This window comes from Bos mutus, chromosome 7, assembly GCF_027580195.1.
Source record: "Bos mutus isolate GX-2022 chromosome 7, NWIPB_WYAK_1.1, whole genome shotgun sequence".
Lineage (NCBI taxonomy): Eukaryota > Metazoa > Chordata > Mammalia > Artiodactyla > Bovidae > Bos > Bos mutus.
The window spans coordinates 66,989,182-67,004,650 of record NC_091623.1 but is presented as its reverse complement, the minus strand read 5'-3'; the positions used below and the strand labels follow the sequence as shown (position 1 = coordinate 67,004,650).

At 40.9% G+C, this 15,469-nt stretch overlaps 1 protein-coding gene across 1 annotated transcript in view; it reads left to right on the top strand.

Annotated features, from left to right (window-relative positions):
* LMNB1 (lamin B1) overlaps window positions 1-15,469 on the top strand; it is a 52,784-nt gene that overhangs the window by 10,168 nt on the left and 27,147 nt on the right. Inside the window, exons 2-3 of the mRNA XM_005887400.3 lie at window positions 13,582-13,738; window positions 14,383-14,508. Of these exons, the coding sequence (XP_005887462.3) occupies window positions 13,582-13,738; window positions 14,383-14,508 (283 nt within the window). The remainder of the gene's footprint in view (window positions 1-13,581; window positions 13,739-14,382; window positions 14,509-15,469) is intronic.

The following is a 15,469-nucleotide window of genomic DNA, read 5'->3' as shown; positions in this document are numbered from 1 at the left end:
ACAGTCTTAGGTTTTTGCTGATGTCTTTGCTGTAGACCTGAATGAAAGTGAGACTATCCCTAGCTAGTATGTTTACTTTGTCCTTTTAAAATAAAATTTACCCTTTACTGCATTTGCATTTATTGCATTTATAGAATTACAGCATTTTTACTGCTAGGAGGAGACTTGGATCATCAGGTTTATCCAGCCCACTTGGTGGGTTCAGAAATTGAGACCTAGAGAGATTAGAATACATGTGCAAGATGCAGGACAAAAAGAGCTAATGTTTATTTTGTGCTTCTTGTGTTTGCCAGATACTGTGCTAGATGCTTTACAAATACTGTCTTTTAAGCCTTACGATAACCTTGTTCAAAGGATGAGGAAACTGGTGAAGTAACTGAGGCAGCTGTTTGAAATACTAAGGCGATATGCTAATACATATCCAGGCTTCCCTGGCGGCTCAGTTGTGAAGAATGTGCCTGCCAATGTAGGAGACACAGGTTGGATCCCTGGGTTGGGAAGATCCCCTGGAGGAGGAAATTGCAACCCACTCTAGTATTCTTGTCTGAGAAATCCCATGGACAGAGGAACTTGGTGGGCCACAGTCCATGGGGTCACAAAACATTCGGACATGACTTAGCGACTGAGCACATAAGCGCGTGCTAATGCGATGTAATCAGTGCTGTGATAGCAGTATCCTCATGCTGTGGGGGATGGGGCTGCCAACCACCCAGGGCAGAGTAGGAGCTTGTAAAGCTGCTGCTGAGGAGAATTGGGGGAGGCAGGGAAATCTGAGCTGAATGTTGAGATCTAAGTAGAATTGGGGGAGGCAGGGAAATCTGAGCTGAATGTTGAGATCTAAGTAGAATTGACTTCTAAATGGAAGACTTTAGAAGGGCAAACTCGAGCTGTATAGATGTATATAAAAACGAGGTGAGGGAGAATTTGACTTTAGGTAGTGAAGAGCCTCAAGAATTTCAGGCAGAAGACTGACATGATCAGTCTGCCTTTTGTGTGGAGGAAAAAAAGAGTAGAGGTAGAAATATTAGTATGAGCATGTGGGGTCATGGCTCCTGAACTGAGGTAGGAAGTGGGAAAGGGCAGAGGTGGATTGAAGAGGTACTGAGTGTGCGAGGTTAGGGAAATTGGAGTCTTGGGTGATGGCTTCCATGCATGGGCGCTTGGTGTGATGGAGTTGCTCTTAACAGAGACTGGCAGGAAAGGACCAGATGTGAAGCGTCCTACTCAGAATTAATGAGAAGTTAATGGTGTTAGTCAGTTAGTTGTTGCTAGATTGCTAGGTGGAGATGCCAGCAATTTGGAGGACTTCTCTGGAGCTCTGAGGAGAGACTTGATTGGAGATACAGTTTTTGGAGCCTGATATTGAGGGGTAAAGAGAGAGAAGGACAAAGTCAGACATGGAAAACGTCTACATGTGAGGATGAGGTAGAGGATGGAAAACCTACAGCTAAGATAATAAGTAATAGCAAGAGAATTAGGCCCAGACTTGAGTCATGGAACAAGGAGATTTACAAAGGAATGTTAGTGCAGTGCTGGTTTGATAAGGCCTAAAAAGTATCCATTGACTTTCCTTCATGGGAGCGTATTGTTGACTGAGAAGCATCTAATGCTAGTCAAAGGCCACTGACCATTATTAAGGAAGAAATGGGAATAAACACGTAGGTCACAAAGGCTGCTTGATGTGAAAGGAAGAAGACGTTCTTAGAGGTCGATTTAAAGTAGATTTTTACTTGATGTTTATGTAGCCAAACATTGGATAGGGTACCAGAACACTTATCCCTCTAAGATTCTGCACTAAAAAATGTGATTGTTTCACTGCCTTTGTCTAAGACACTTTTAAGTAGCTTCCAGGACTGGCTTCTAGAGTAAAGAGTAAACTCCTCAGTATCACCTAATAGATTGACATATAATTTAGCATCCAAACAGGGATACTTCTTTCTGTGTGTGAAAGAGAGAGCTATTGATAATTATGCTGGGACAACTGGTGCCCATGGAAATTGCCCTAGACAGACTTGGACATAATGGTCATTCTACCTAAATGTTCTGCCCTTCATGAGCTGGCTCCTGAGTGACTCGCTGGCTTCAGCTTATACCATACTTGGCTTTGCTCCCTCCCCTCCAAACATGAAGTTTTTTATTCAGTCCCATCTATGGAAGATGAAGAATTGAGTTTTCTCATTCTGTTCTTCATAATACAAATTTTTCTTCCTCTTTTCCTCCTAATAGTCATGCATTTTATTTTAGTTGAGATTAGCTTTAGGTCAGCTTTTGGTATATAAAGTATTAATGAATGGTGTTCTGCTGCAAATGCTCCTGGAGCACCATTTGCTCGTATGTGGGAAGCCTGGTGGGCTGCCGTCTCTGGGGTCGCACAGAGTCGGACATGACTGAAGCGACTTAGCAGCAGCAGCAGCAGCCTGGTAAATAGAGAAATGGTATAATTATAATTGGAGGTTGTATTGATTTCTATGTGACTTTTCCTAGTAAAGGAGAGTCAGAATATCAAGAGTAGAGTTCAGAGGAAAAGAATGCTCTGACTTCAATTCCATTTTAACAAAGTTAAGGATCTTGCACCCAGGATTCCCTCCCCCAGAGGTACTCTACCTTTGTTTTTATAGCCTTGGTTGTATTCAGTCTATTTCTGTCTCTAATGTCTCAGTTCCTGCAGATCAGCAAGGCCTCTCTGATGTTGTACATCTCTGAGATCTCTTGAGGCAGCTCTGGCCGCACTAAACTGACTGTTTGCATTGCCCAAACCATCTGTCTCCTGGGGTACTAATTATGTTACTCCTGGTGCGTTGGTTACATGGCTGTGTAACTTTTGAATGATTGGTTCCAACCTTATTTTCCCCATTCTCTTATTTTTAATGTGCAAGAGTTTTCAGAAACACATACTGTGTTACAGCAGAGAGGCCTATATTCTGTGAACATAATCCTCAACACAACTCAGTAGTGTTCTATAGTTTTCCTTTCCTGTACTGCTTTTCCTTTTGATTACCTATGAAAATAGTATTTTCCCCACTTACTTGTTGTTGCTGTTCAGTCACTAAGTTATGTCAGACTCTTTGTGAACCCATGAACTGCAGCACACCAGGCTTCTGTGTCCATGCATCACTATCTCCCTGAGTTTGCTCAAACTCATGTCCCTTGAGTCAGTGAAACCATTCAGCCATCTCATCCTCTGTGGCCCCTTCTCTTGCCCTTGATTTTTCATAGTATCAGGGTCTTTTCCAGTGAGTCAGCCTTTTCACATCAGGTGGCCAAAGTATTGGAGCCTCAGCTTCAGCACCAGCCTTTCCAATGAATATTCAGGGTTGATTTCCTTTAGGATTGACTGGTTTGATCTCCTTGCTGTCCAAGGGTCTCTCAGGAGTCTTCTCCAGCACCACAGTTCAAAAGCGTCTGTTCTTTGGCACTCAGCCTTCTTTATGGTCCATCTCTCACTTCCATACATGACTACTGGGAAAACATAGCTTCGACTATATGGACCTTTTTGGGCAAAGTGATGTCTTTGCTTTTTGAAACACTGTCTAGGTTTGACATAGCTATTCTTTCAAGGAATAAACGCCTTTTAATTTCGTGGCTGCAGTCACCGTCTGCAGTGATTTTGGAGCTCAAGAAAATGAAATCTGACACAGTTTCCGCATTTTCCCAATCTATTTGCTTTGAAGTGATAGGACCAGATGCCATGATCTTAGTTTTTTGAATGTTTGAGTTTTAAGCCAGCTTTTTCACTGTCCTCTTTCACCTTCATCAAGAGGCTCTTTAGTTTCTCTTCTTTTTCTGCCATATGGGTGGTGTCATCTGCATATCTGAGGTTGTTGCTATTTATCCCAGCAATCTTGATTCCAGCTTGTGATTCCTCTAGCCTGGCATTTTGCATGATGTACTCTGTATATAAGTTAAATAAGCAGGGTGACAGTATACAGCCCTGACGTACTCCTTTCCCAATTTGGAACCAGTCCATTGTTCCATGTCTGGTTCTAACTGTTGCTTCTTGTCCTGCATACCAGTTTCTCAGGAGGCAGGTAAGGTGGTTTGGTATTCTTATATCTTTAAGAATATTCCACAGTTTGTTGTGATCCACACAATCAAAGACTTTAGCATAGTCAATGAAGCAGAAGTAGATTTTTTTTTTTTGGAATTCCCTTGCTTTCCGGCCCTCCCCCCCAACTTATTTAGTTTTAATTATGAAGAAAGATGATATCAGTTGTTAAGACATCGAGTCAGTAGGAATCAGGAGGCTTTCTATTAGTTTTATCTTATTATAGAAATATAATTTGGCATCTGTGCTTTTTTCTTGTCTAGTTGCATTGCATAAGCATTGATACTTTGGGTGTAGAATTCTAAGTTGTAAAGAATATTGCCTCAGGATTTTGAAAGCATGCTCTACAGTTTTCTAGCTTTTGTTGTTACTAAGAAGTACTAATGACTGAAAAGTTAAAGAGTTTGTAGGACATATCCTTTTGTTTTGGAGTACTTGTGGAAGGTGATGACCATCTCAGCCACTGTCTGCCCGGGAGGAGCTGGACATCTTGAATCTGAGGCTACTGGTCTTGAAGGGTCTCCTGTGGAGATGGGGGCCTCCTGTGGTTCACTCTGGAGTCATAAAATCTGATAGTGAACATATCAGGAGTATCCGTCTGCACAAACTCTCCTTGAGGTGGACATCTTGCCTGGGTCGCCATCACCAAGGCTTGGCCCCACTCAGCAGCCTGTAAGCTCTGACTCCTCAGGCCTAGCAAATAACCAGTGGGGCACACAGCCCCACCCATCAGCAGACAGGTTGCCCAAAGGCTTCCTAAGCCCACAGCTGTCTCTGGACACTTTAATATTGTTAAGCTGGCAATTCTCCCCAAACTGACCCACAGATTCAATGCAATCTCTTCTCAGGATCACATTTGTCTCTTTTGTAGAAATTGTCATGCTAAGCCTAAAATGTAAATGGAAATCCATGGTATCCAGAATAGCCAAAACAGTCTCAAAATTGGAGGAACGAGTTCCTGATTTCAAAATTACTATAGTAATGTATGTGGTGTTGACCGTGCTTGTCAGCAGAGAAATTGCCACAAATACTAGGAAGGTAGCCCCATGATACTTCCTTCTTTTATATTATGGATGTATGGCAACCCACTCCAGTGTTCTTGCCTGGAGAATCCCAGGGACGGGGGAGTCTGGTGGGCTGCCATCTATGGGGTCGCACAGAATCAGACACGACTGAAGTGACTTAGCAGCAGCAGCAGCAGCAGCAGCAGCAAGTATATACTTTGCATCCAGAATCCTAGCTGCAAGAGATTCTGGCAAATGTAGTTTACAACTAGGAGGGTGGAATGGACATTGGGTGAGTCAGTTTACAGTGAGAGCTTTTCTCAAAGGTCTGATGACTGTTACATGTCCTTTATATTCAGAAGCAGGGCTCTAAAAGTGGGAAGCTGTATGCATGAATGGAGCTTCTTGACTAACCATCATTGTGTAACAGTGCAGTCATTTAGCTGGAAACACTAGTGTCAGTGTCTTCCAGTCTTCTGTCCTGGGTTTTGCCTGTACAGTGTGTTTTAAGTTGAGGGAGATCGAGAGGCAACATCAGCGTCTGTAAAAGTCCACTGGAATTCTGCCTTTTCAGTATGATAGTGCTGCCTTTGGCTGTTCAGGTGGCGCCAGGTCTGAGGTTCTGTTTTACTCCTCAGAGAGTAAACTTTCCCTTTTTCATCCTGGTGAATGAGGAGCCATTGGCCCAGGAACGTAGAGTATGGTCTGCTTAGCCTCTCAAATAGATTTTCATCTAGTCCTACTTCAGGTTACTGGGGTATCAACAGTATCTGCAGTATAAATTAGGTTATTTCTCACATAGCCCTGTGTCTGGCTTGAGATTTGGCCCTCTAGGGTTGGCTAAGCTCATTTTCACTCATCTGATTTTAGCTTCTAAAATTTTGTTCTTTCCTTGTCAGTTTGTTACTCAGTTGTTGTGTTTCTGGATGGGGTAATAGTGGAGCCATGTTTAATGTGCCATTTTTACTTGGAAGTTACATTATGTACTCTATCAGCACTGTGTACTTTTTTCTGTTTCTTAGGGATGTGGCTGATAGGTTTGATTTGTTAAGACAATTTTATGTGATTCATTGGTTCCCCTACTGGACTGGAATCTCTGTGCACAGGGATGGAGTCTGATTTTGCTTCTTCTTGTATCAGCACATTTCCTAGCACTCTCTAGGCTTCCCCAAAATAATTATTGACTTAGTAATAACCATTTTCAGAGAAGGCAATGGCACCCCACTCTAGTACTCTTGCCTGGAAAATCCCGTGGACGGAAGAGCCTGGTAGGCTGCAGTCCATGGGGTCGCTAAGAGTCAGACACGACTGAGCGACTTCACTTTCACTTTTCACTTTCATGCATTGGAGAAGGAAATGGCAACCCACTCCAGTGTTCTTGCCTGGAGAATCCCAGGGACGGGGGAGCCTGGTGGGCTGCCGTCTATGGGGTCACACAGAGTTGGACATGACTGAAGTGACTTAGCAGTAGCAGTATAACCATTTTTGTAGGAGACTATTTTCTCTTTAGATTGGGTTGTGCATAACCCATAGAGGAGCAGTGAAATAACTAATGATAGTAATTGTATAGCTGGATAAAATCTGGGTTTGAAAAGTGATTTTTCTGATGTGAAAAATGGCTGGTGACATAAAATCAGTCTCTTTCTGAGCACACTATATAAAATGATTACCCTTTCTCTAACTCTTTATTCTGAATTATTTTTCTTTGAAATATTGATTATCCCTGCTGTATTTGTATTTGTGTCTCTCCCCAGTATAATGTTGGAGAAGGCAATGGCACCCCACTCCAGAACTCTTGTCTGGAATATCCCATGGATGGAGGAGCCTGGAAGGCTGCAGTCCATGGGGTTGCTAAGAGTCGGACACGACTGAGCGACTTCACTTTCACTTTTCACTTTCCTGCATTGGAGAAGGAAATGGCAACCCACTCCAGTGTTCTTGCCTGGAGAATCCCAGGGACAGGGGAGCCTGGCTGGCTGCTGTCTATGGGGTCGAGCAGTAGGACACGACTGAAGCGACTTAGCACTTAGCACCAGTATAATGTACCTTCCTTAAGATCAGGGACTCGATATGTTTTGTTCATTACTAGTTTCCACACACCCAGATCAGTGACCTAGCATAACAAAGTTGTGATTTTGGTTGTTTTTTCCCCCAGTAAGTCACTTTTTTGTTAGAACTTAAACTGTATTTGTCCATTCCTCTCTCTTGTGTCTCTTTATGTCAGTGTATTTCTTTTGTTCAGAGAAATTCTGTGGTCCAGTGTTGATCTTGCTTAATGTTTTTCCTAATTTTAATCTGATTGCAATTAGAGTTTACCTGATTTTGATTGGGTTGTTGCTAATCTGTTGACTGCTCAGTTTATTTATTTATGTTTATTTTTTGGCCACGCCACTTGGCTTGTGGGATCTTAGGTCCTGGACCAGGGATGGAACCCATGCCCGCTACGGTAGACGCATGGAGTCCTAACCACTGGACCACCAGAGAATTCCCAGGTTCTCAGTTTATTGAATGAGAAGCAGAATTTTATTACCACCAGAAATTATCCATTTTGGGTTTGTGCAGAAGCATCTTAGTCTTTTTGCTTGTGTCCGAGGATACCCTTATTAATGGAAATTGTGATCACATGACTTTGGTGACATGGTATATTAAATTATACTTAGTTTGTAATTAATTTTCCTTGGTAGAAATATTGTGGATCACATCCCTTCTCCCTTTGGAAGGGAAGATACTTTGAGGACAGTATTGAGGCTGATGAATGAATGTTGGGGCAGATGCATTTAATATGCAGTTTGAGTCTATTACTTTAGATAGATTACTCAGTTTCAGGACAGAAGGTTTTTGTTTGGGCATATTAATAACCTTTATCTTAAGCCCAAACACAGTTCTGTCTCAGTCTCTGTGGGGTCTCAGGGTCCTGGTGCGCAAAAGGTTTGAGCCCTCTGAGCGTTTCTGGCGGGTATGGGGTTTGATTCTAAATGCAATTTTGCCCCTCCTACCATCTTGCTGGGGTGTCTCCTTTGTTCTTGGACGTGGGGTATCCCCTCAGAGCCACTCTCCAGCCGCACAGCCGCCATGGAGCCTCCGCTCCAGCACCTACCATCTTGCTGGGCCTTCTCTGCCCTTGGATGTGGGGTATCTCCTCACAGTTGATCCCACGCCGACTCATTTGAAAAGACCCTGATGCTGGGAAAGATTGAAGGCAGGAGGAGAAGGGGACGACAGAGGATGACATGGTTGAGTGGCATCACCCACTCAATGGACATGAGTTTGAGTAAGCTCCGGGAGTTGGCGATGGCCAGGGAGGCCTGGCGTGCTGCAGTCTATGGGGTCGCAAAGAGTTGAACACAACTGAGCAACTGAACTGAACTGAAGCCCCAAATAAAGTTTATTTTTGCACTAAAAGTCTGAACCATGGCTACATAGTATAGGGCATGTTGATTCTGAACTCTGGGATGAAAAGCGCCTTAGAAGCTGGATTATTTGATAGTCATTGAATAATTGCATTAGTGTTAAGCGGTGTTCAGCTGCCATCAGACAAGCTGTTAAGAAGAACCTTACTGTATATTAACACCAGAGCTCAAAGAGCTGGGCCTGATCAGCCTGACTCTCCATGTAGAGTGGGTCTATTTTGAGGGATTTAAAAAGCCTTTGTGGATATGATTGAAAATAATTTTATAAAGAATGGTTCTTGTTACCTGATTGAAGGTAAAAAACTAAATGACTTTTCCCTTTCATTCCCTGTAATTTGTTTTTCTAAGTAAGAGTGGTCCTGAAGTAAATGCTGGTGATGAGTGCTGAGTTAAGAAAGGTAGCTGGACACCTGCTGAGAAATCATTGGCGTGTTTTGTTTTTGTTGGTCTTTCATTTTCCTTCGTAGTCTCATTTCCATCTAGGAGATTAAAAATCAGGAACATTATTCAGTCTGAATTTGTTCAGTAGCTACTCTTAAATAAGATGAACCTGACAATCTGTAATAGCTTTTCAAAATCCAAGTAAGTAATCTGAGCAACCAGAGTTGCCTAGTATTTTGCTATGGAATATTATGAGTGGGGTTTAAAACATGCCTGAGAGTGGTTCCTTTCTGGTTTCTGTAAGCTGTTGTCTGACATGTGAAGGCAGTAATTTAAAAGACCCAATACTTGTATTTCTGTTTTTATCTTTAGAAACATGAGTGTTTCTTGCCTGTTCCCCGCCCCCCCGCCCCCACGATGTGTGGCTTTTAAAAATCAGAATTCTAAAGTCTATAATTATTACAGTTTGGATGTATTTTTTTCATAAGAATACACATCTTCAACAGATTTTATTAATTTAGCAAACATTTGTGTGTGTGTGTGCCTTAGTTGCTCAGTCGTGTCTGATTGTTTGCGACCTCATGGACTATAGCCCTCCAAGGCTCCTCTGTCCATGGGATTTTCCAGGTAAGAATACTGGAGTGGGTAGCCATTCCCTTCTCCAGGGCATCTTCCCAACCCAGGGATTAAACCCAGTTCTCTGTCATTGCAAGCAGACTCTTTACCATCTGAGCCACTAGGGAATCCCCTAGTTTTCTTGCCCTTATCTATTCTTGTATACTTGCAGTATAATAACCTTTGGTAAATTTCATGGAAATGCCATTTAATATCCAGAAAGTAATTTTGTATACCTTCTTCTAGTTATGTAACTATTCTATCAACTAAGAGACCATCTTACCATTTAGGTCTCTTATTTTGAATTGTTTAATGTAACACTTTGTTACTTATATTTCCATATATGAGAATCAATGAATAAGGACAAAAGTATTTGTGGAAAAATGGAAAATTAATGGCACTTGTGAAAGAAGGAAGCCAAACCCAAATGTATAAATCCTGTCCTAAAAATGAACATGGATTCTTCATTCATGGGTATGTAGTAGGTGGTTTAGAGAACCTGAATTCAGGGACTTTTGGGGTTGTGTTACTAGTCAAGCTAGAGAATTCATTCAGCTGAGCATTGTGCTGTATGTGTAAACTGACCGGTGAAATGTTAACGGAACGGCAGTAGGTTGCCAAGTGAAGTGAAGTCGCTCAGTCGCGTCCGACTCTTAGCGACCCCATGGACTGTAGCCTACCAGGCTCCTCTGTCCATGGGATTTTCCAGGCAAGAATACTGGAGTGGGTTGCCATTTCCTTCTCCAGGAGATCATCCCAACCCAGGGATTGAACCTGGGTCTCCCACATTATAGGCAGACGCTTTACTGTCTGAGCCACCAGGGAAGTTGCCAATACCTGACTAATTAAAGCTGTTCTGTAACAAGTTTCAGATCACGTTCTAGTATGTATTTGTCCCTCTAGTTCTGCTTAATTTCTGGTTCAGACTAATTCTTTATTCCCTATTTAAGTGGTCAACTTAATTTTTCAGGTTTTACAACTACAGTATGATTCATAATTTACTTTTAAGTCATTATTATATACATACTAGGTCTTACTAGTGATTTTCTGTGTGTTGTGGGTATGTGATGTGACTTTAGTTAGAATGTGCTCTACAGTTACTGCCTGCCAATGATGGATATCCCCTAGGAGCTCAGTTAAGCATTCGTTTTCCAGCAATTATGTAATTGGTTGCATTTTCTAATCTCCATTTATTTATTGGTGGGAGTAGTCTGGAATGGAGTCCACTTAAACAAATGAAGGCTACTGAGGGAGTGGGATACTTGTCATCCGAGGAGAAAAGGTAGTGCAGAGTCCTCAGCAAACAGACACAGAGTTTGAGAGCCAGGCAGCTCAGTGCCAAAGCCAGGGTTGAAATGCTGGTCCTAAAACTAGCCAAGTTCAAAGAGTTGGCAGGTTGAAAAACCAAGATGATTAAAGCAGTGGTTTTCTTGGTAGTCAGAGGTGGTCAGGAGTAATTCAGAAAGTAGCAGGTAATGAATTGTATTTAGGTTATTTAGTCCTACAAGCCTCAGGCGATATAAGAACAGGTCCCAGATTTAGGTACCAGGTTCTATTGGGAAGTCCATTATTGAAGTTATTATGTTTGTTTCTCTTGATCCACTGAGATGGAATAACAGTACTGTAAATGTAGCCTTTCCAGCTGATTATTTTTTTAATGGTCAGATATTTGATTAGACCTGGTTACTTGCTATGAATGAAATTCAAGCTTATTTAGTCCCTAAGTTGTGTCTGACTCTGCAACTCCACCGACTGCATCCTGTCAGGCTCCTCTGTCCAAGGGATTTCCCAGGCAAGAATATTGGAGTGGGTTGCTATTTCCTTCTCTATGACTGAAATTCAAGCTTACTTGAAATCAAAGTAATTTTGTTTGTTAAGGGAGGAGATTGTTATTTAGAGCGTTAGCTGTGTTTTATAAACCTTTTTTTGTTGTTGTTGCAATTTAAAGTTTTGGTTCTTAGGTAAACACCTCCAGTAAATGGGTGTGTTCTGACTTATACTCAGCATGTGCATGTATGAGAAAATCTTTGAATAAGCAGGTCAGTAACTGAAGAAATTCAGTTAGGAAGTACAGTCGCAGAAAAATGCCCACCGATGCCTTAAGTGATACTTCCTCGTAGCTTTGGATTCCTGTCTAAATTATTCTTTGTTCAGAGCATTGTCAGATGTTATTCTGTGCTTAGGTGAGGCATGCTCACATGTGTATATTATATGATGTCAGTTTTGCAGGTTTCTAGACTTTGACCCTGTGCTGGTAATTAGACCAAGACTTCCTGCATGATCTTTAAAAATAATTTTATTTATTTATTTTCGGCTGTGCTGGGTCTTCATTGCTGTGTGGACTTTTCTCTAGTTGTGGCGAGGAGGGGTTCTCTGTAGTTGCCATGTGCAAGCTTCTCACTGCAGTGACTTCTCTTTGTTGCGGAGCAGGGGCTTTAGGGCGCAGGCTTCAGTTGAGGTTCCTGGCCTTTAGAGCACTGGCTTAGTAGTTGTGGCGCAGGGGCTGTTGGCTCCGTGGCATGTGGGATCTTCTCGGACCAGGGATCAAACCTATGTCTCCTGCATTGGCAGGTGAATTCTTTACTACTACTGAGCCACCAGGGAAGCCCCTCCTAATATTTACTGACTTAAATATTAGTCAGTGATGCAGAAGAATTTTGTAACTGTTAAGTAATTTTGAGTCAGTAGCTTTTGTAAATATTCTGCAATTCACTATAAAATATGATTGTGTTTTAAAATCCAATGTATTGCGCTATTTCTCCCTTCCAGCTCTGGTCATTTATATTGTGGGGTAAAGTAATGGCTCTTACACAAGTATTGATTCTTTTCTATGGTGTTCCTAGCTTTAGGACCCAGCACTTTTATGAATTAGGCATTTTTGTTTCAAATTAATGACTGTATGGGAAATTTTTTTTTTCTCCTACAGTTGATGTTTTCCCCCCGTCTTTCTAAACAAAGTCTTCAGGGAAAGACTGCCATCTTGTGGTTTTTAAAAATACAGAATTTAAGAAAAAAATATTCTTGTTATGTGACTGCTGAGATTTTATATGTGTATGTAGTTGTTTTATAATACCAAAATGAGTAAAAACTGAGTACTGTTAAATCTTCTCTTTACACTACCTTTGCTTATCCTTTGGATAGTTTTTTCTTAATTTTATTATGGTATTGATATAATAATATTTTAAGGATTTCTGTTAATTAAAGGTTCCTCTGTTGAGCCCACTCTCAAACATCAGTATTAGAAGTACTTCTCTATAATAGTAGTTTTAATTAAGAATATATATTGAGAGTTTTTATATTATTAAGACTTTTCCAATATGACCTATTAATGATAATGGAATTATTTGCATTAAAAATACTGATCTTTATAATATAATTATTTGACAAACTATATCCTAAAGGAATCTTAATTTTATAATGTAGAACTCCATTTAATAAAAAGTGATAATTAGAAGTAAAATACACTTTCATTCTAGTTTCATTTTGGATAGTTATTAGTATAAACTGAAAAAATTATTTTCTTCAAAATACTAGGAAGGCCCTTATTTGTAGTTAAGGAAGTTTTAAAACCACCTCTTGTGTAAGAAATGGAAACTACTTGCAAGCTTGGGATCAGTTCTTAGGTAATGTCAAAGAAGTATCTATCAATATATATTAACAAGTCATAACTTTACTTTTTGAAGTAACTTTTCATTTATTTAAAATCTCATCATTTATCTTGATTTGTCTCCTGTATGTCTTGATTTTTAATATTCATTGTATTTAAAAATAGCAAGTTTTCATTTCTTCAGAAAAGTTTTAGTGAATCATATAGACACCTCTTTATAAAACAAGAAGGCTTGTGTTCTCCCTCAGAGACAACCAGATTCTGATACATTGGGCCTCTGGACATCTTACACCTAGAGTCATTGCTAATCAGAGAAGGGCGGTCGTTGAAGGAAGAAGTTGTTATCCACCAAAGATAGCACTCTAGATAGAGTGTTCCCCAATCACTCCTGTGATTTTAGTAGCTTATGGCAGCCTTTGTTTAAATTGCCTCCTCTTTTGTTTCCCCCTTAAACAGGGAGGGAGAATGGTTTAGTTGGGCTATAATATGATGTCTTGCACTTTCTCAAATGTTTTGCAGTTATGCTAAGAAAGAATCTGATCTTAATGGAGCCCAGATCAAGCTTCGAGAATATGAAGCAGCGCTGAATTCGAAAGATGCAGCTTTGGCGACTGCACTTGGTGATAAGAAAAGTTTAGAGAGTGATTTGGAAGATCTGAAGGATCAGATCGCCCAGGTAAGTTAGACTCTGCTCTTGAGCTGTATTTCGCAGGTTAAATGCCCCATCTGTCTTGATTGTAAAACTTGTTTTATGCTTTTTATCTTAAAAAATGTATTGAGTTATTTTGGTCAGGGGCGGGGGAGTGGTGGTTACCCCTGCATAGACCTGAGCTATTTGGCATGTGAAGCACCCTCACCTCTCAGTCACTGTGTCTGGCCTGTGCAGATCTTGTTGCTGCTATTCCTCCTCTCTGTTGTGCTTGTGTTCATTCGTTTCTTGATCTCACAGCTTATTTCATTATTGTACCAAAATGTAGGGTAAAAAGAGAGAAGATGTCTTAATGGTGCTCTCCACACAGGAAAAAAATCAAATTGGTAGCTAAAATAATTCGTTTGAGTTTTGAAACGTAAGCCATAGGTATCTCTTCATCCCCCGTTGCTATTTACCAGATTTGAGGGGTGTTTTGATGTGACACTCTGTGGGTGGGACCAGCAGTTGAACCCACAGTTCTGTGATAAATATTATCATGAGGGACTCTCATAGATTGACAAATATATAGAAATTGTAATACTTGACTTGATTCAATCCATCGGTATCTATTAAATTCATTACTAAATGATTGCTGTATAATTTTCATTAGTTCTTTTTCCTTCTATTAGTTGGAAGCCTCTTTAGCTGCTGCGAAGAAACAGTTAGCAGATGAAACTTTACTTAAAGTGGATTTGGAGAATCGCTGTCAGAGCCTTACTGAGGACTTGGAGTTTCGTAAAAACATGTATGAGGAGGTAATTATATATAATTTTTCTTCTTTAAGAAATGGAGGGATCCCAAAAGGCTTTGTTATAAACCATACATGTGAAAAAATGGGAAGAATTCTGTGGGCAAAGGATTTAAGGCACTGTTGCTAAAAAGGCTGCATGTAAGAATTGAAGGTGTTATGGTAAATTTATAAGCTTTTACTTCATTTAGGGTTTCCCTGATAGCTCAGTTGGTTAAGAATCCACCTGCGCAGGAGACCCTGGTTTGATTCCTGGTTTGGGAAGATCGGCTAGAGAAGGGATAGGCTACCCACTCCAGTATTCTTGGACTTCCCTGGTGGCTCAGCTGATAAATAATCTGCCTGCAATGGGGGAGACTTGGGTTTGATCCCTAGGTTGGGAAGATCCCTTGGATGAGGGAACAGCTACCCACTCCAGTATTTTGGCCCAGAGAATACCATGGACTGTATGGAAACTGTATGGGGTCACAAAGGATTGGACACGACTGAGCGACTTTCACTTGTGCAATAATATAACTTAACTTACTTCATCTAACTTAAAAAGGTCTGGCCACAGCTGTTAATTAACTATCAACCTCTTTAAGCGTTTGTATTAGTGATATATTACTTCAAAATTTAGTATCTTAAAATCACAGACTTTTACTATCTTACAGTTTCTCAAGGTCAGGGATCTAAGAGCTGTTTAACTTAGATGGTTGTCTTCAGGGTCTCATGTGGTTATAGTCAGGCTTTCAGCCTGGTCTGGAGGAACACTTCAGAGTTCATTCACAACTGTTGTCTGGAGATACCAGTTCAGCATCTGCTTCCTTATGTGTATATATTAGTCGCTCAGTCTTTGCAACCTTATGGATTGTAGCCCACCAGGCTCTTTTGTCAGAGCTGCTTATGATGGGATTCCTGAAGAGTGGATGATGAGTGAGAGAGAGAGCAAGGCAAGCCGTATTGTCTTGTAGAGACTAAATCCCTAA